The sequence below is a fragment of the Podarcis liolepis genome (assembly GCF_965112155.1).
Source record: "Podarcis liolepis genome assembly, chromosome: 17".
In the NCBI taxonomy this organism is placed as follows: domain Eukaryota; kingdom Metazoa; phylum Chordata; class Lepidosauria; order Squamata; family Lacertidae; genus Podarcis; species Podarcis liolepis.
This window is the reverse complement of record NC_139571.1, coordinates 18,734,766-18,754,953: the sequence shown is the minus strand read 5'-3', so window position 1 is coordinate 18,754,953 and position 20,188 is coordinate 18,734,766. Positions and strand designations below refer to the sequence as shown.

Genomic DNA, 20,188 nt, shown 5'->3' with positions numbered 1-20,188 from the left:
TGTCCTGAGGGTATGCTGACACCATATCTGGCTAACACGATACATTAATGTCCAAAGGAGACAGTGGGCATTTCTTGGTATCCTCTTAATGGGCTGGCGGCATCATCTTAATGCGCCATTTACAAAAATATGCCTAGGACTAACAAAGAGTTGGCTACCATGGAGAGTCCATACAGTCCATAATGATAAGATTCTTTCATGAAGCAGAAACAAAATCATACAATATGATTTTTAAAATCTACTTGTTCTAACACAGTGAACATGTTATTACTATGCACATTTCTCGCTACACACTAATAATGCCTCATGGATGCTCTTGCTATGATGCAATTCTTGCTGCAGTCCCATAACATTGTTTTGTCTCCATTGCAAACTTCTAGTATCTTCAGAGACCAGCCTAGGTAGCAGTGTTATTATAAATTAAAATTGTTATAGTGAAATCAGTTCTTTCCAAATATTGGACTAAAATAATAGTTATCTTGAGCACCTACTATTTACATGAGGGGGAAAAGGAAGACACTACTTGCTTGTAAAAACATGAACTCAAACTGTTTTCAATCTCAGATTACAGTCTAAGTTTATCTTCTAAATTTAAGCCAACTGAAATAATGAGAACCTAAGTGAAGATCTGAACTGGAATATGAAAGATCATTCCAATGACCTGCTTCAAGTGTCACACACAGGCATGTCCAAAGTCCGTTTCGGGGGCCTAATCCGGCCCGCCAGGCCCTTAATTTCCTGGAGTAAAATCCTAAAAAAACAGACCCTCATTTCATCAAATGTGGCCCTCTTTTTTTGTTCTTGTTTTTTTTATTAAAGATTTTCTTGTTTTACAGAATTATGTGTAATGTCTCTCGTATTTTTTCCGTGTAACCTTTTTACATATCAGTTTCATTTGTTGAGACTTTGGACACCACTGATAGCTCAGTGTGGTTGCAGCTGAAGGGGTTTTGGCAGTTTGCTTACGTCATGCAAAACCAACAAACTGTGCTTAATCTTAATTATTGCTTATTTCAAACAAGCCAGTTACCATTAATAAGAATAAGAATAAAAAAATTGAATTTAAATATCCCCCCCTTATCCCCGGCAGGTCTCAGGGCGGTTCACAGAATAATCAGAGCGGTTCACTGTCTGGGATTTGGATGACATGCTGAGTTGTAGAAAATCAGAAGCAAAAGCTTCCACTCTTCTCTGGTGTGGCTGCAAGGAGCTGCAAGTGAGCAAGTCCAGAGTTTGCAGTGTCTCATTACTGCCATCGACCATGGTATTCTTCTGGAGCGGCTGTCTGAGTTGGCGGTGGGTGGTACCACTTTACGATGGTTCTGGTCCTACTTAGATAGTCGTTTCCAGAGGGTGATGCTTGGGGAGTGCTCTTCAGCCCACTTCTGCTTTACATCTTCAGGTGAGGCAGCGGATGTGCTAGACCGTTGTCTTGTCTCGGTAAGGGATTGGATGAAGCTGGATCCAGTCTGAGGCACTAGACCAAATGGATGAGAGTTTTTCCAGGAACAATGCTCGGGTGGGTGCTGCCTTTTAATTTCTAAAGAGAAGGCAGTTCTATCTTCTGATCTCACTGTTCAGCACTACAGTACTGAGATTAGGAAATAAAGCTGTGGGCGCTGGTGGGTCTCTTCCTGTAGCTTGTGGGGTCATATCTGGTCCACAGGTTAGCCACCCCCACTGTAGACATAGACAACACTCAAATCCAAGGTACATTTCTGCATTTAGACCAGGGGTGGGGAAACTGTGATCCTTCTGATTTGTTGGTTTCCAATTCCCTCCACTCCTGCCCGGCATGGTCAGCAATGTTGGGAGTTGTGGTCAAGCAACATCTGGATAGCCACATATTCCACACCCCCGATCTAAAGACTGTTGCCATCTTCATGAGAAGAGCATATGGGTCTTCATTGCTTATGAATTGCTGTATGCCTTCTTTGAGTGAACTTTGTTCCACTACGGAGATACTAGAAGCAAATCCTTTTGCATTGAGTGCTCCCTTGTGGTCAACCTTTTTACTTCTCCCTCAGAGGACTGTGGCACAAGCAACCTGTTGTAAAACTAAATAGTGAAATTCATGCCAACCCAGAAGTAAAGCCCATTGAGTCCAATGGGACTTACTCTGATGTAAGCGTGCATTGGATGGCAACCTAAGGCACTTAGACTTTCAACACTGTAACTCCATGTGTTTATGCAACAATTGCCCAAATGTTGCCTGGTTGAAGCAGCCCTTTGCAGCACTCACACGACAATTTTTAATACTTCCCCATTCCATTCATCACACTCAACAGAGCCCATCCATCTTCACTGCTGTGTGGAAACAAATTGTGCAAACGTCAAACGTTAGTTTCAGTAAGAATCATTAGTCACCAATGGTATCTTCTAACTTTTAACAGAGTTTAAAGATTGAACATGTACTACCTACTCCAGCTTTCATGTTTCTATGTAGCAGTTGGTGGTTTTTTTAAAGGGCTTTTTCTTCTTCTTCTTTGGCGATCACTCATAGCCAAGTAAGACTGTCTTCCATAAACATGGTTTTTACAATGAGTCTGTAAGTGACTGTGGAGGCCAATTCTGGATCCACATGTCCTTCCACTGTGGGGACATTGGTTTCTGGGCGAGAGTTGATCACGGTGTGGATTTGCCAAGCGTGCCTTCCTCTCAGCACGTTTCTCCCTTGCGTCCTGAGTTCAAGCATCTTCAAAGCCCATGACACCTTTGGTAAAGGCTTTTCTCCAATTGGAGCGCTTGCAGGCAAGTGTTTCCCAATTGTTGGTGTTTATACTACGTTTTTTAAAAAAATGCCTTGAGAGAGTCTTTAAACCTCTTTTGTTGACTTTTGTTTAAAGGCAGTACCAGCAAGACTACCTCGGAATGGTTTAGTTAAATTATTATTAGTTTATTTGAATAAGAACAATCCCAGGCAGTTCAGAGAGAAATGTCCAGATTTTTAGCCACTGATGTGCCATCAGTGACCCAACCCAATAATGCATTATCAGAAAAAGGACTAGAAAAAAATTATGACCTTTGTGGACTTACAGTGCAATCCCTAACATGTCTATTCAGAAGTAAGCTCTACTGAACTCAGTGTGGCTTATTCCCAGGTAAGTGGGGTTAGGACTGCAATCTTACCTTCTGAGTCCCATTGATTTTGAGTAGGATGAATTCAGGCATGTGTTTGACTCTAATGAGATTTAGAAACTGGATTGAATTCTGATGGATTAAATTCTTTGCTTTTTTTTTTAAAGAACGTTCACAGTGAAAATCAATTTAAGAGTTTTCCAGATTGATATAGACTGTATATCATTTTTGCTTAAAATCATTGTTTTCAAAACATTAGCCTGAATTTTAAATTCAGAGTCTTAGAATATAGTCCATTTACTACCTAATTATTTTGTTATATTGGTCTGGACATTTCAAGTGGAAGACAATCTGTATGAAGAGCATATGCAACTGTAAAAATCCTGTTAAACCTACCTGCCTGTGTGCCACTAATTGACACTTAACACTAAAGTAGCTGGCACTATTAAGCTCTTCTGCTAAGCTCAAAAGTCTCTCTAAAACCTTGAGGGAAGGGATGGTTACAGCTCAATGTCTGTGTCTTTTAATGTAATTTGGATTAAAGCACTATATCTGGACACAGCTTTGATTTTGTCAAGAAACAGCAAAGAATAGCCAGCTGATTTTGGCACAGATTCAGTGTGGTCAGTCTGAGAGTGCAGAGAAACAGCAGAAGTTTGTTTCTCTTAGCATGTTTTACTTTAGCTCATTGCCTATTTATACATGTCATCTGCTTCCAGCTCTATCCACATTTTTCTTTAGCTGTTATGACAACAAGACTTGTCTTCTACCCTCCAGTAGTAAAAAATCTCTAAATAGATTTATGGTTGCATTGGAAGATGATGACCACAAATTTATGTTATACATTTGCTGAACTGGGAGCTGGGCAAAAAAACCAGGCTCATGTGTGTCCCCCCCCCCATGCCTTTGTGCAGAGAATGAGCAGATAGGAGCAGGAAAGTTAGAGAGGAACAAAAGTCAGACCACCTCAATCCAAGTACATCAAATGGCCAGACTGAAGATTGATGTGGAATACATGGAACCCACCATCTGCATGTGTTCGAGCCACATGTGAACACTGATGCATGCACCATTTTTGGCCCCAGAAGCAGGCGGGTGCAGAATGGCGTGGGCTTACACACATCCCACCAATGTGTGCGGTGTCTCGGAATGCAACCCCCACATAAATGGGGAGTTGCCTCTATTTAATGGACAACTTTGGTCAGTTCTGTATTGTAGTAGGGCAGCCTTTCCCAATCTGTTACCCTCCAGATGATTTGGGCAATTCCTATCAGCCCCAGCCAGCCTGTTATATATAAAAACGAAAATATAGATGGCAGCAGGGAAGCTTTCCTGTCTTGAAATATATTAAATCTGGAACCAAGCCACAGGGGGTACTACAGATTTTGGGGTATTTTCAGTGTAGACACTGCAGGTCGGTTATGCAAAAAGCTTTTTTTCTATTCCAAACATGCAATGTTTAGTCAAGGCTATGATTATTCATTGACATTACAGAAGTTAAATATTACTAAGGGGCTTTCTTGCCACTGTGTTTGGTTTGCATGAGAACTATTCCATCTGATCCTTTCTGAACTGGGTAGCAGACAACTTTCATAGTGATATGCAAAAATATCCTCTGGGTGCTTGTTTGCATAGAGGAGAGAATGAACGACTTTTTGGGGACCATGAAATACTGCACAGCTTGTTTTCTGCTCCTCTCCTTCCACTACACTGTATTGCATGTTGCAAAAAAACACCAAAAAAAACCCTCATGTTGGCTTATCAGCATCTTTCCTTCCTGTCTTCCCTTGAATCTCCATAGGCCATGCTGCTCTAGAAGCTTGTTCATATGAGCCTTTGTGCTTGACTGCAAGGCCACTTCCGCCTTAAGGAGGTGGTGGTGTTGCAGGCTCTCATGACCCCTCCACACGCATGCGCAGGGGGTGGGTGGCCAGCCCTGTGCGACTGGGGGATTCCCGGCTGTGTCACTGGCCAGGCCGACCAATCTGGTTGGTCTGGGGGTGTGGCCTGCCCAATAAAGGCAGGACGCAGCTGGGAGATCTCTCTCTTTCTGGCTTCCAGCTGCTTCAGTTTTCCCACCCTCCTGCCCTTTAAGGTTTTCATCTCTTTTGACCTGGCTATGGACTTTGGTTGGTCGCCGTTGAGGGGCCTGGTAGGAATTTTTCCACTTGGCAAATTGGCACCAGCCACTTGGTTTTCGCCTTCCTCGTAGCAAATTGTCACAACTTTTTAAGGTTTGGTGGTTAGGCATTGGAATATTTCTGGAGAAGAGAAGAGAGGAGGTAGCGCCATCACCTGCCCCACATATTGAAGGGTATTCCGTTAAAGGATTCCGGGGGCGTGGCCCTGTCCGAAGCCTGGGGAGGTGAGGGCCTAAGGCACGACCCCTAGCGGTGACCCCGGGAGAGTTCCTAGTTGATGTGCACCAGCAGGACTCCCCTACTGGTGGTTAACCCTTCCCGGACTCCCTGTAGACAGGCTGGAGTCAGATATAGTCAGTTAGATCCAATGCCTAAGCCAATACTGCTCATCATCTGTAACCAATAAAGTTGTGGCCTTTTTTAGCCCATTAACCTTAAATATTTGAGTCATGTGTCTTTATTCAACCAAGTGGGGGGTGGGTCAGGACTTGCCACGCAATGTAGCTACCTCACAATTTCTTGGCAGCCCCCCCCCTTTTGGAGGAACAGATGGATAAAAATAGAGTGAGGTTCATGGGTCTTCCCCCCCATACGATTTTTGAATATATAAATTCAACCTGCTCTGCAATGTTTCGATCTAGCTTTTTATTTTACTAGATACACGTGATTTCCAGCTTCACCTGGTTCACCAGCAATGGCCTTTGCTGGACAGGGACAACTTGGTCACTGTGCTTTGTGCTCTAATAACTTTGTGTTTGAGCTATTGCAATGTGTTCTATATGGGTCTGCTGCTGAACACAGTTCAGACGCTGCAGCTAGTACAAAATGCAGCTGTGAAAATCTTGCTACGCTTCTCATTTAGGCACTGTATAACACCAATCCCAAAGCAGTCAGAACAATTTCATTATTTGTTTTATATACTGTACATTTCTTACCTCTTTTAGCTTCACATATTGTATAATAAATAAATAAATGAATAAGTTGAGCTTCATCTCAATAAATAAAAAGCCCAGTGTGCTGAAGCAGTTTTGGAATCAAATATTCTGTACTCATTAATGTAAGAAGAACACTGTTTCTGTAATGGAAAATCCTATATTCCACATTTTGTACATTGATGCACTTTCGTGTGAAGTCAAAAAGCAGTAGAAATAAGGGCAACTTTAACAGGTTCTAAAAATAAGGTTAGTACAAAAAAGGCAGTACAAACGTCATTTTAGTTGAAACGAGGTACAGTGGTACCTTGGGTTAAGTACTGAATTCGTTCCAGAGGTCCGTTCTTAACCTGAAACACTTTAGCTAATGGGGCCTCCCACTGCTGCCGCGCCGCCGGAGCACGATTTCTGTTCTCATCCTGAAGCAAAGTTCTTAACCCGAGGTACTATTTCTGGGTTAGCGAAGTCTGTAACCTGAAGCGTATGTAACCTAAAGTGTATGTAACCTGAAGTACCACTGTATAGTATTTGCAGCATTGGCCTAGAATCCTTCTTCTCAAGACCAGTCTAATCATGTCAACAGAGTGATGCAGCACCAAAAAAAAGCTAATGCTATTCTACACTGCATCAATAGAAGTCTAATGTCCCAATAAAGGGAAGTAATAGTAGCACTCTGTTCTGCCTTGGTCTGACCACACCTGGAGTACTGTGTCCAGTTCTGGGTGCCACAGTTTAAGAAAGATGTTGACAAGCTGTAATGTGTGCAGAGGAAGGCAACCAAGAAGATCAAGGGTCTGGAAGCCAAGCCTTATGAGGAATGCTTGAGGGAGTTGGGCATGTTTAGCCTAGAAAAGAGGAGACTGAAAGGAAATATGATAGCCATCTAAAGGGCTGTCAAATGGAAGATGGAGCAAGCTTATTTTCTCCCGCTTTGGAAGCTAGGACTCTAACTAAAGGATTCAAGTTACAAGAAAGGAGATTCTGACTAAACATCAGGAAGAACTTTCTGACAGTACGAGCTGTTTGACAGTGGAGCGGTCTCCCTCAGGAGGTGGTGGACTGGACTCCCCTTCACTGGCGGTTTTTAAGCCACACACATACAAAGCTTTATTGCGGCCCATAGACCCAAAATACAAAGTACAAGGTTTATAAGCAGAGATTGGATGGTCATCTGTCATGGATGCTTTAGTTGAGATTCCTTCATTGCGGGGGCTTAGACTACCAGATGACCCTTGGGGTCCCTTTGAACTCCACAATACTATGTTTCTATGAGGGTTACTCTACAATTCTGCGATTCTATGACAGTTACTTTTTAGTTTTTACTAAACCTTTGCAAAATATGAAGCTTTACGCAGTTCTGACTTTTCAGAGATTGTTACTCAGAGAGCCTTAAATGACATATATTGTGTTTAAATGACACCATGTAGAACATTCTTTAGTCAAAAACAAAAACTGGGTCCAAAAATATCCTTTAATAGCCTTCGACACAGGCCAGCAGGCAGTACATTTTAACCAAGGCAGAACTACACAAGTTCTCTGTGGCTTCCAATTATTTTATATCAAGCTGCTCAGTTACACCACAAGAGAATCCCCTAGTGGCCAATTATTGCCACATGAAACCTCCCATAACAACACTGGCATAGTACACATTGGCATAATAAACTGCAATGTGCTGGCTGACATTTTCAAAATACATTCTTGGAGCATCAAAATATTTCTTGTACTTCCTTCTAGAAAAGAAAGAACTATTACATTAATAGAAGTGTTAGAATAAGGGACATAAAGCAGGGATGACCAGGTTAAATTCTCCCTCACCAATAAAGCTTATTGGGATAATACTACGTAATCACCTTGAGCTACTTTAAGGGAGAGCAGGATAAAATTATATAGTTTTCCAAAACTGGTGTTCCTTGCTATTTGAGTTATCACTTTGAAATGGAAGTTGCAGAATGCACAAAAAGTGTACATTTTCTATAAAAGAGACACACCCGGATGGCTGTATATTCAGTTGCACAGATATATTCAGCCACATGGAGAATGGGCCCTACTCGTGTAGAAGGGGAATCCAGGATTTTCTTTTGCATGGTGGAGCCCTTCATGCACAGAGCCTGTTTTCTTTGAGGCTGAAGATGGAGTTGCCAGCTGATGGTTGAATGGTACATCAGTGCCAAAGGGGTATGACCAGCTGTCTTGAGTCCATTTCTCACTTCAGTGCATAGGGATATTTGCTAGAGCACTTTTATACAGCTGCACAATTTCAGGATTTATGCTAATTATAGACTCCACGAGTTATGAAATCTGAATAAAACCAACCCTTTGGCAGTTTAAGACATATGAATGAAAACCTTTCTTTGTTTATGTGTTTATGATGTACAGTCACCCGGCATATTTTATCTGGGCGGTTTACCAAAAATAGCAAAATAAAACAACATTAAGAATATAAAATAAGAGCAGCATAAAAGATGGTTCTTTTGGCAGATTTACTATATATTTTAGAAAGGAGGGAAGGGGTCCTATGCTTGCCATTAAACCATCATATTTTAACTGGAGTGTGGTAGCAAAACTGGTCTTGAACTTTATTCTGCAAGTAGAATTACTTCCATTTCAAAGTAATTTATGCAGCCCAAGCACATCTTGTTTCCCAATTTCAGGCATTAAAATCAACCAAGGAACTCTAAACCAAGCTACAGCAAAGCATGAATGCGTGTGTGGGTACTCCCAGCAGAAAACACAACCTCTTCAGTCCTCCCCCAGTCTTCCTGCTGCAATGCGACTCTGAGCTAAGCCATGGTTTGGCTTAGCGTTGTGTGCAAACTGGGTTAATGGTAAGCAGAAAAGTAGAAAGTGTTCATGCTAACATTAGATCAGTCTACTTGTCTTTCATTAAAAATTCACTTTAGGAGAGAAAGACAAATCACGGAGTACTGTGCATAAATGACTCCTCTTCCTTTCTAAAGCTCAGGATACTATCCTCAGCCTTGTCATCATTTTACCTTTGGCACCATTTCCAAGAGCGTTATGAAAATCTGCCTTTTTACTTTTCCAGTTTCATCTGCTTTTGTTCTCCAGTTACTTCATTTTGAAAGGCTCTTATGTACTTCAACCTTTACTCCAACAGAGAGACATCTTTAGAGCTGTTCTCTCATACATTTTTTCCTCTGGAGTTCTTATTCACATGTAGAGCATCAGATCCAAGTCATTATGCAAAGAGATGCTATGTCTGCCTCCCATCTCTTGAGCCTTCTCTTTAATCCAGACAGTTTTATGACCATCTAGCTTAAACTCAACTTCAACTTGTCCAAGCACCGGGAACTGCCTTGGAAATGTATTGTGAGCAAATAGCAAGTAGATTGACACATTTATATTCACATAGTGTCAGTGATAATAAGACAGAAGTCCAGGATTCATGGACATGAGCATTTCCCCTGCTTGGTGGCAGCAGCTAGTTAATTGTAACAGGGGAAAAGTTTAAAGACAGATTACACAAGGTGTCTTTTTAAACTTCAAAGGGGCAGTTTCCTCAAATGACCTTGGCACTATTGATTGTGTCTTCCATGATATTTAATTTGTAGGAAATAGTTCATAGCAGGCAAGTCAACTTGGTATTGGACAAATAGATGCATTGCACAAGGTTAAAAGGCTATTTTAATTTGCTTTCTAATTTGACTTGAAGATATGTAACGCTTCCATCAAGAGGCTTCAGTTTTCTTAAAGATGGAGGAATCTTTATGTTGTCCCCTGGACACCAATTGCATGTCACAAACATGTACTCCTTAGTATTATGCTCAACGGACATAATCAACACTGTATTATATATTGTAGTAATGCAACGTAGGCATTTATTGTTCTCTTTGATAGCCCCTTGCTACTTTTTATTTTTAAATAGCCAAGGCTTTATTACATGCATTTCCTAAAAAGCAAAACGTATTTTTAACTACATTTTATATGAAAATGCATGTAGCAGAGCCTAGATTAAAAATAATGATCAGAGGAACAGACGAGGAGGGGAAAGAGGGGTGGTGGTTAACACTCTCCCTAGCCATGACATTTTTCTCTGCTCAAAGTGTCTCCCCATGGCTGCCTTTTCTTCCCGCTAGGTTCACACACTACTCTTGCATAAGCCTTGTAATAATTACCAAAGGATCCAGTGTTGCCTGCACTGTTCAATGTGTTGTGCAAGTTGATATATGTAATCTCCGTGAGAAACAGAAGTGAATAAAAATTGTGTAAGTTAGCCTCAGGGTTAGGTTAACATTCAGGACCTAGAAATGTTCATGGCACCATTTTATCCAAAAGGTCCAGAAGTCAACATAAGTTTAATTTAGGCAACTACATCCTGTATACTTCATTTTAGTGATACTTTTGTCAATTCTCACATTAATTAACTCTTAAATGGGGGGGGGGAGTACTTCAAAGACTCAAGTTCTCTCTCTTTCTCACACACACAAAATGATATATTTCATTAACCAATCCTTACATCTTTCAATTTCTCCAGTCAAAAGCGTTCTTAGAAAAAAGAAGGAACTGCAGCCTACTTTCTACCTGCTTCACCATTAAAGCCAAGAGGCAAATAAGACATTATGGAATCACAATTGTGTGCATGGCCATGAATCAGCCTCATGCATGCCTACATAAGCAGACTCTTCCCAGAAACCTACAATTATACTTGGAACTCTTCAATTAACCATAGTTTCTCATTATATCTGAACCAAAAAACAATAGTTACCAGCTTCGGAACAATTTGGGAATCCTGCCTTGTTTTTAACTCGATAGGAGTAGTTAACAGGTTTGGAACCACTGAACTTTTAAAGTATGGCTAACTGAACACTTCCTGGCTTACTGCAAGAAAGAAAGGAGCATCACAATGGCAAAAGACAGTCACAAGCCTATCTCATTTCATTCAACTGAGATAAGATATTCCGTACTTTTCTGTGTATAAGACTAGGGTGTTTTTTTTACTAAAATAATTTTAAAAGGGGGGGTAGTCTTATACACGGGGGCAATCTCTCCCCCCCCCCATTTTCTTAATTTTGGGTCCCCAAAAACAGGGGGCGTCTTATATACAGGGGCGTGTTATACACAGAAAAATACAGTAATCCAAATGTGGTCTAGGAACCAGGTCTTAATTTGTATAAGACTGGTGGCTGGGTACATTTTAAGTATTCCATAGGCAGTTGGGATGTGGCGTGAAACTCTCAGCTTGCGGCAGGTTTAGGGAGGGAAGCAGAGACAACTGTTCTTCTCCTCAGTGGCGGATATTTCCAGTCTGGGAATCCTATCTGCAAAAAAGACAACTTGGAAGAAGTGTTTTCAACAAGAAAACTCATATTGTGGTGAGGGCACAGCTTTCCTGCCTGTGCAGTGCTTTAAACTGCGGTCTACTCCACCATGATCCTGTTTTATATTGATTCAGCCCAGCCCAGGTGATGGCAGCCCACCAGTTTCTAAGTGTGGGTGTCTGTCCTACAGGAAGATGCAAAAGGCCTGAGATCTAGGGTGAGCTACAAACAAGCTTTGACAAATTTACATTAAGGATCTACATTTAGACCACTGTCTACTCCAGCAGAGCATCATAAAACTGCCTTCAAAAACTAGCATATGAATGGATTCTGACTAAGAAGATATGCAGAAAGGCAAGTTGCTGAACTTTCACTCCCTGGATAGCTTGACAAACTTACAAGAGACCTGAAAGGGGAGCTTGACATAGAATAGAATCCCAGAGAAAATGGTAAATTAGGGGGAAAGTTAAAACAAAACAAAACACCACAGTATGGTTAACTTCACAAAGTGAAAAATATGTGTTGCACAGATTTAGAAGGAAAAGACAATTTACTGAATCTTTCTGGACAGTATCCAAAAGACACTGTTTTTAAAATAACCAATACTCCCGTTGTTACTTTTCATATTCCTAAATGATCTACTAGTATTATTAAAGGGACGTGGGTGGCGCTGTGGTCTAAACCACTGAGCCTCTTGGGTTTGCCGATTGGAAGGTTGGTGGTTCGAATCCACATAATGGGGTGAGCTCCCATTGCTCTGTCCCAGCTTCTGCCAACCTACAAGTTTGAAGCACACCAGTACGAGTAGATAAATAGGCACTGAGGTGATGGAAAGATGAACAGCGTTTCTATGCACTTTGGCATTCATCACCGTGTCCCATTGCGCCAGAAGTGGTTTAGTCATGCTGGCCACATGACCCGGAAAGCTGTTTTCAGACAAATTCTGGCTCCCTCGGCCTGAATCAAAATGAGTGCCGCACCCCACAGTCACACTGGACTTAACCATCCAGGGGTCCTTTACCTTTACTTTTTACTTAGTGTTATTATATGCCCCAATATTTAAAAGATTCATTGAAGCAAAGAAATTTATGTGATGAGATAGCCATTAAAAAGCAGTCAGAACAGTTATAATAGCCATCCTCATTCAATAAAATGGCTAGGATATAGTAGAATTGGCATATTTAGCAATTCGCCAAGTGAAAAGGAAGCCTGCAGCACCACCACAAAGGCTGCTTAGGCATGACTGCTGAGTCACCTTTCTTCCCCTGATAAAGTCTTGACAAAAATCTAGATATATACCAATGTTGTACCTATGCTGGGCAGGGCACAGTTTACAAGCAGGCCAGGATCTCATGCACAAGTGTTGCTGCTATGCATGATCCATGATAAGAACAATCTCCATCAAACCCCCAGTACCAACTTCAGGTTGTAGACAGTGCCATTAATTACATTTTTCCAGGTTAAAACTAATAAAAAGCTCAGACAAAACACATAGAAATCCAGCTATAATATAAAAGTAAACTAAAATTCATCTCTGATTGCTCCTATTCAGGATAGATGCCTACTATATCTGGTTCCATATTTTTCATATTGCATCATTTGTCCACTTGCTCATCTGGATTGTTTTACTAAACTCTCTTTTGAATTATGCAAGCACCTCTAGCATGAGGCATTCTATTTCCTCCTGCTCTTTACAGCACAGTATCTGGGTGACAGGGGTCATATGTAGGTGGTTTATTATTACAGAGTGTAGAATTTCAATGGTACGAGCACTGACTTCCTAAATGATCTAAAATATTGCAGTCATGGTTCCCATAAGGAAATAAAATGTACAATGGAAAAGAGCCACTCTAGACTACTTTCAAAAACATAAAAGCAACAACATGACTTCAGCTTAAAACAGCTGCAGGAATCATATATAGTGACGACTTAACATGAGGCTGCTAGAGATATTCTCTCTGATCTACCTTTGGGGTCTTCCCAGATAAGGGGCATTCTGACAGCCACAAACATATCAGGTTAGAAGAAACTGTGGGAGTCATTGTGGTTAAAGTGTTGAACCAGGACCTGGGTTCAAATCCTCATTGAGCCAGTCACAGTCTCTCAGTCACTGATTTGTTGGGAAGATAAAATTCAGGAGGGAGAAAACATGCATGCTACCCTTAACCCATTGGAAGTAAGGTGGGATATATGTGTAATGGCAAATATAATAAAAAGAGACGAGGATACTTGGGCATGATGTCTGCAAGCTTTGTATCATGAACTACTGCTATCACTTATTTGCAAGCTGCAGCTCTGGAATTCTTTTCTGCGCTTCAAAGCAATTCCTGAACAGATGAATTCAGGGGGCAGCTGCCCTGGGCCAAATCAAATGAATAAATAAAAATACTTAACTAAAAGTAGAAAGAGTAGGAAGCTCTTGACAGGGTTTTTTTCCCCTGAGCACTTGGGCTCAAAAGAAAATAAAACAACTGTGGCCGAGACGTTTCATTTTGAATCTGCTAAGACAGAGCCAGACAGAGGGTGATGACAGGTGGGTGTCCTGCCCGTGACACACACACACACCCAACGTAAATCCTGGCTACACCCCCTAGACAAATTATGATGACACGAAGGGTGCTGTACACCTAATAAATAATGAAAGCACCTCGAGGGATAATGAGAGCTCACTTCTGAATGATTCTATGTAATTTTGCAATACAGCATCGCTGCTAACCATCACATTAAAAAAAAAGATGCAAGAGTTCTGTTTTGTCTTTTTATTCTCCCCCCCCCCCCAATCCTTTCGGGCGGGATTTGAATTTACCATTATTGAACTTATCATTTGATATTTATGGGATCACATCGGGGCTGGATTTCAGTGTGATGAGGCCCTAAGCAACTGAAGGTAATGGGGCCCTTTATATACCCAGCTGTCCTTTGTCAACAACAAATTGTCGCTGTTTTTTTTAATGTTGAATATATGCTATATGGTAATTTATGGACCTCATAGGTATCTAAAGCCATTTTCACATAACAAATATGAACCTACAACACAAAACACTGTTGCTGTATGTAGGTTTTATTTTATGTTTTTTATCTTATATTTTGGAAATGTACATCCAGGTTTGTTTTTTCTTTCTTTATTTTTGGGTCTCCAAGAGAGTGGGGCCCGAGGCTCTAGCTTGTTTAGCTTTTACGTAAATCCAACACAGCAGCACCTGTTGGTCGCCAGGAGGCGAGAAAGTGAGAGGAGAAAACCTTCTCTCCCCCCGCCACCTCCATCTCCATCCTTTCCCCCGCACCGACCTTTCGACCCATATCGGAAACTCGGCGAACAACCCGACGCGCCTTGCCCATCCATCACCTACGGAAGGGATTCACGCGTTCGGCACTGGCGTAACGGCGTTCACACGTTCACGCGTGTGTGACACGGAACTCTCCCCCTCCCCCCGCGCCCACGGCGTTACCTCTTCGCCTCCTCCTCCTCCTCCTGCGCTCGTCCCTTCGGTTCCATTTCTGACACTCGCCATATTCCCCGCGGGGCCGGGCTCGTCTCGTGTGAAGGGCGGTGAGGCTCTCTCTCTCTCTCGGGTCAGGATGTGAGGGGATCCAGGAGCGCCGTGGCAGCAAGACCCTCCCTCAGCCCTTCGCTTCCAGCTAAGAGTCCGTCAGGTCGGTTGGCGGCGGCGGCTCTTTGACTGAATCCACCTCAGGCGGCTGTTTGCCGGCGTCCTCCTACCCGCCCGGCTCGCGCCCGCTCCTCATCTGCATATCACGCCCCGCCCATCGTATTTAAAAGTCACACACGCAAAAAGTGGGGGCAGTCGACGTTCTACACACATACCCCGAGCTCCGCCTCGTGTCGACTCCGCCCACTGTATTTGCATGACGAGCAGGACCGACCTATGGAAGCGCCCGCTTGTTATCTGCATATCACGCCCACCGCGCATTTAAAACACACAAAAAGTGGGGGCAACCGACGTTCTATCCACTACATACGCACACCGAGCGCTGCCTCCTGTCGACTCCGCCCACTGTATTTGCATGACGAGCAGGAGCGACCAATGGAAGCGCCCGCTCGTCCGCCTGCATTTCACGCCCCGCCCACCGTGCATTTAAAAAAAAAAAAAAAGAGGAAGCGCTTCGTCTGTCTTCTGCCGGCAGACGACGTTCTGTTTCTACACACACTCACACATCCCGACTCCGCCCACTGTATTTGCATGACGGGCAGGACCGACCTATAGAAACGGCCCCCGCGCTCGTTATCTGCAAATCATGCCCCGCCCACCGTGCCCTTTAAAAAAAGAAGAAGGGGAAGCAGGACCGGCCTGTAGAATTGCTCCGCCATTGCTTCCTATAGGCGCGCGGGGAAGCGCGGCGCAGTTTGCGCGGGTTGCGTATTCTTTTGGTGGCAGCCTCATAATGATCTTAATTTGCGTCAATGTAGGAGTGTGCCTGTTTGTGAAAATATATACAAAATATATATGTTAAGATTACAGTGCAATTCTTAATGGTCTCCGTAATGCCATACAAGAGACCCAATATTTACAAGAGAGACCACCGAATATCTAAAATGCTAATTTCCAATTTAGAGAAAGACTGTGTGGTTTGAAATATTGCACTTGGGATTTTTAAATGCTAGCTGTCCTGGACTGATCCCCTCCTGCTTCTGCTCTTTATGTCCTTCAAAGTTCAAACTGATGCCAGAGCAGAACCTCTCGGGCTGTGTGGAATTCCCAGGTCTTTAAAAAAGGGATCTTCATTAAGGTTCCCTCCTCTGAGCCTTCCCTGCCTTGTTACAAGCTGCACCAGACTCTCACCAGCATTCAAAACGTCCCTTGCTCTGGGCGCATTTTGCAACAGAATTTCATTAGCACGAGGAGTTTCTGAGCTCTGGGCGCAGTACTGCGCCTAAGATTTCAGATTAAAACTGCAGAGTGGAAGGAAAGGAGGACCTTTTTCTGCCTCCCCACTTCCAGCTACTCTCTGAAGACTGGAGAAGAATATTAAGAATATTAGAGGGGTGAGCAGGAGAAGGACTACACCATGGGTAGGCAAACGAAGGCCCAGGGGCCGGATCCGGCTGGATCGCCTTCTAAATCCAGCCTGCGGACAGTCTGGGAATCAGCATGTTTTTACATGAGTAGAATGTGTGCTTTTATTTAAAATGCATCTCTGGGTGATTTGTGGCGCATACAGATTCATTATTTTTTTCCCCAAAATATAGTCCAGCCCCCCACAAGGTCTGAGGGACAGTGGACCAGCCCCCTGCTGAAAAAGTTTGCTGACCCCTGCCTAGACTGTGTGAAAAACGAACATAGCATTTTAGCTGCAGTTCATTCATTTTCAGTCATTCATTTTCAGCTTTGTATTCTTGATACACAGTCATATCTCGGGTTGAATACGCTTCGAGTTGAGCGCGTTCGAGTTGCGCTCTGCTGCAACCCAGAAGTAATGGAGCGCGTTACTTCCGGGTTTCGCCGCTTGCGCAGATGCTCAAAATGACATCACGCACATGCGCAGAAACAGCGAAAAGCGACACGCACGTGGGCAGACGTGCCGTCGCTAGTTACGTTTGCTTCTAGATGCGAACGGGGCTCCAGAATGGATCCCGTTCGTATCTAGAGGTACCATTGTATATAAAAAGTGCACCTAGACATTCCGTTGTTGCACCCATAACCTAGGTTTAAGTTGCCATTTAGCTCCTAGCTTTCATATCTCGGTTTCTATCACTCACATAATAAAGCTTGATCCCATTGGATCTGCAGCTATGAAAGAGATAGGTGTTGCGGTTGAAGTGATAAGTTCATAAGATCAAAAATAAGCAGAAGAGAAAAGGCAGCACAAATAAAATTCACCCTCATCCCTTGTGGGTAGCACAGCCTTTTCCTTTCCTTTCTTCTCTCTTCTAGAGAATCATCTGCCACAGATGCTTTAGCTGAGATTTCTGCATCGCAGGGGTTGGACTAAATGACCCCAACTCCACAATTCTATGATTCAGGTCCAAGCTTTCATCAGCTACTTAACTCTATATTGTGCAAGACTGATTTATCCCACGTTTTAAGCTCTTTTTACACACCCCACTGTTTCCTAATTCCCAACAGCTGAGGGAATCGTGTGTAAGATTCCCAGGCAACCTTCCCACTTCTCTTAAAAGGACCAGGCTTGCTTAACTTCAGAACGGCAATAGTTTACTTTGCAAACTTTCAGGCTGCAATCCAACACCTGTGTTGTTTCAGGTGAGGGATGGACTCAGTAAGGAATTATGGGAAAGCTTTCTCCTAATTCTAGCCCAGTTCTCATTTCACCCAGGTGTTGAAAATAAATAAAAAATATGAGCGGTGCAGTCTTAGACTTCTAAGAGCAGACTTCAGTATCCACGGCTAGCAAAATTCTCCTGAGAAAGACCTCACCACTCCTTAAAAAGGTAAAGGGAGCCCTGACCATTAGGTCGTCATGGCTGACTCTGGGGTTGCGGCGCTCATCTCGCTTTATTGGCCGAGGGAGCTGGCATACAGCTTCCGGGTCATGTGGCCAGCATGACTAAGCCGCTTCTGGCGAACCAGAGCAGTGCATGGAAACGCCGTTTACCTTCCCGCCGGAGCGGTACCTATTTATCTACTTGCACTTTGATGTGCTTTCGAACTGCTAGGTTGGCAGGAGTCACCACTCCTTACTACAATGTAATTTCATGTTCAGCTTCTGTCAATCTCGCATCTTCAATTTCAACTGCAATTGTTAGGCAGATCCAGCCTTTGTTTGCATTGTTTTTTCAGTCACACTCCCTACTGATGTTTCTGGGAACCACACCCCAGATGATTGCAGCAGGCTCAAAGATGTGATGTATGCCCTACTTTTATTATGGAATATATTACCTGCGTGTTACCATGCCTTCTAATTAGTTTCCAGGAACTGCATAACTAATTTCAGACATGGGGTATTTTTTCCCCACCCCCTGCCCAATGTTTTGACATTACCACTCAGTGCCAGATTTACGTTTAAGCTAAACAAGCTATAGTTTAGGGCCCCACTCTCTTGGGCCCCCCAAAAAAATTAAAGGGGAAAAAACACCTGGATGTACATTGCCAAAATATGAGATAAAAAACAAATAAAATAAAACCTACATACAGCAACAGTGTTTTGTGTTGTGTAGGCTCCTATGATGTAAGTCATGGTGATGTAAGTAATGCTAGCCTGCTCCCTAACATATCACTGGTTTGCTCATTTCTATATACAGTGGTACCTTGCTTCTCAAACTTAATCTGTTCTGGAAATGGTACCTCGGGTTAAATACTTAATTCGTTCCGGAGGTCCATACTTAACCTGAAACTGTTCTTAACCCGAAGCACCACTTTAGCTAATGGGGCCTCCTGCTGCTGCCATGCCACCAGAGCACGATTTCTGTTCTCATCCTGAAGCAAAGTTCTTAACCTGAAGCACTATTTCTGGGTTAGCGGAGTCTGTAACCTGAAGCGTATGTAACCTAAAGTGTATGTAACCCGAGGTACCACTGTACTTCTTCTTAATTTTATTTCACTATTAATAAACTTCTCCGCTCCTCCACATGCAGCTGCTGGGTGACCTTGGGCCAGTCACACTTCTGTGAAGTCTCTCAGCCCCACTCACCTCACAGAGTGTTTGTTGTGGGGGAGGAAGGGAAAGGAGAATGTTAGCCGCTTTGAGACTCCTGAAGGGGAGTGAAAGGCGGGATATCAAATCCAAACTCTTCTTCTTCTTCTATTTCAGTTCAACAATTACCGTATTTTTTGCTCTATAAGACTCACTTTTTCCCTCCTAAAAAGTAAGGGGAAATGTGTGTATATCTTATGGAGCGAATGCAGGCTGCGCAGCTATCCCAGAAGCCAGAACAGCAAGAGGGATTGCTGCTTTTGCTGCGCAGCGATCCCTCTTGCTGTTCTGGCTTCTGGGATTCAGAATATTTTTTTTCTTGTTTTCCTCCTCCAAAAACTAGGTGTGTCTTGTGGTCTGATGCGTCTTATAGAGCGAAAAATACGGTACTTTGATAAAATACGTATCTTGTTATGTGCAACTGGCTTTAGATACCTATGAGGTCCATAAATTACCATATAGCATATATCCAACACAAAAAACAGTGACAATTTGTTGTTGACAAAGGATAACTGGACATATAAAGGACCCCATTGCCTTCAGTAGCTTAGGGGCTCATCAAACCTAAATCTGGCCCTGTTACCACTACTCAGAATCTGAACTTGGCAGCTCCATCAACGACTACACATGAGGTAGAGATGCTAGGCATTTCATCAGGTTGGCAAACATCCATAGGCCTTTTTTTGCACATAATGCTAAACCATGGTTTATTAAACCATAGTTCCATTGGTAGCCTGAGCCCTGTCCAAAGGCTTAACGATAGTCCATTTATTGCCACCAAACCACAACCTGAAGCCATGGTTTGTTGGTTGCTCACAGAACTTGGTTTAACTATAGCTTGGCATGATGTGTGACTCTTGTCGCTCTTTGTGAACCAATGGAATTTTGCGTCTGGGAGGGTTGCCATATTTCAAAATCCGGAAAGAAAAGTTGCTGACCTTTTTTGACGTTTTTGGGGAAATCAGCAAAAGCAACACTTCCGGCATGGACTGCCATACGGCTGGATTTTCCCAGACCTTTTGCTTATTCCCACCCGGACACTGCTTGCGGGTGCACTTTTCCGTGTATGTCCAGGAAATTCCAGACATATGGCCACCCTAGAATCTCTCTGCCTTTGCTTTCATCACACCCTTTTTTCTTTGCTGCC

General features: G+C 42.9%; 1 protein-coding gene across 3 annotated transcripts in view; it reads right to left on the bottom strand.

The window, feature by feature from the left end:
- The window catches only part of TTC39B (tetratricopeptide repeat domain 39B), a 56,110-nt gene extending 40,667 nt beyond the window's left edge, over positions 1-15,443 (bottom strand). For 2 of the 3 annotated variants that reach the window (XR_014520635.1, XM_083482291.1), the window contains exon 1: positions 14,880-15,443. Coding sequence is in view for 2 of the 3 variants with exons in the window: in XM_083482291.1 (XP_083338417.1) it covers positions 14,880-14,942 (63 nt within the window). In the remaining variant the exon portion in view is untranslated. The remainder of the gene's footprint in view (positions 1-14,879) is intronic. The other variant, XM_083482292.1, reaches the window with a different exon arrangement.
- Positions 15,444-20,188: the final 4,745 nt, after the last annotated feature.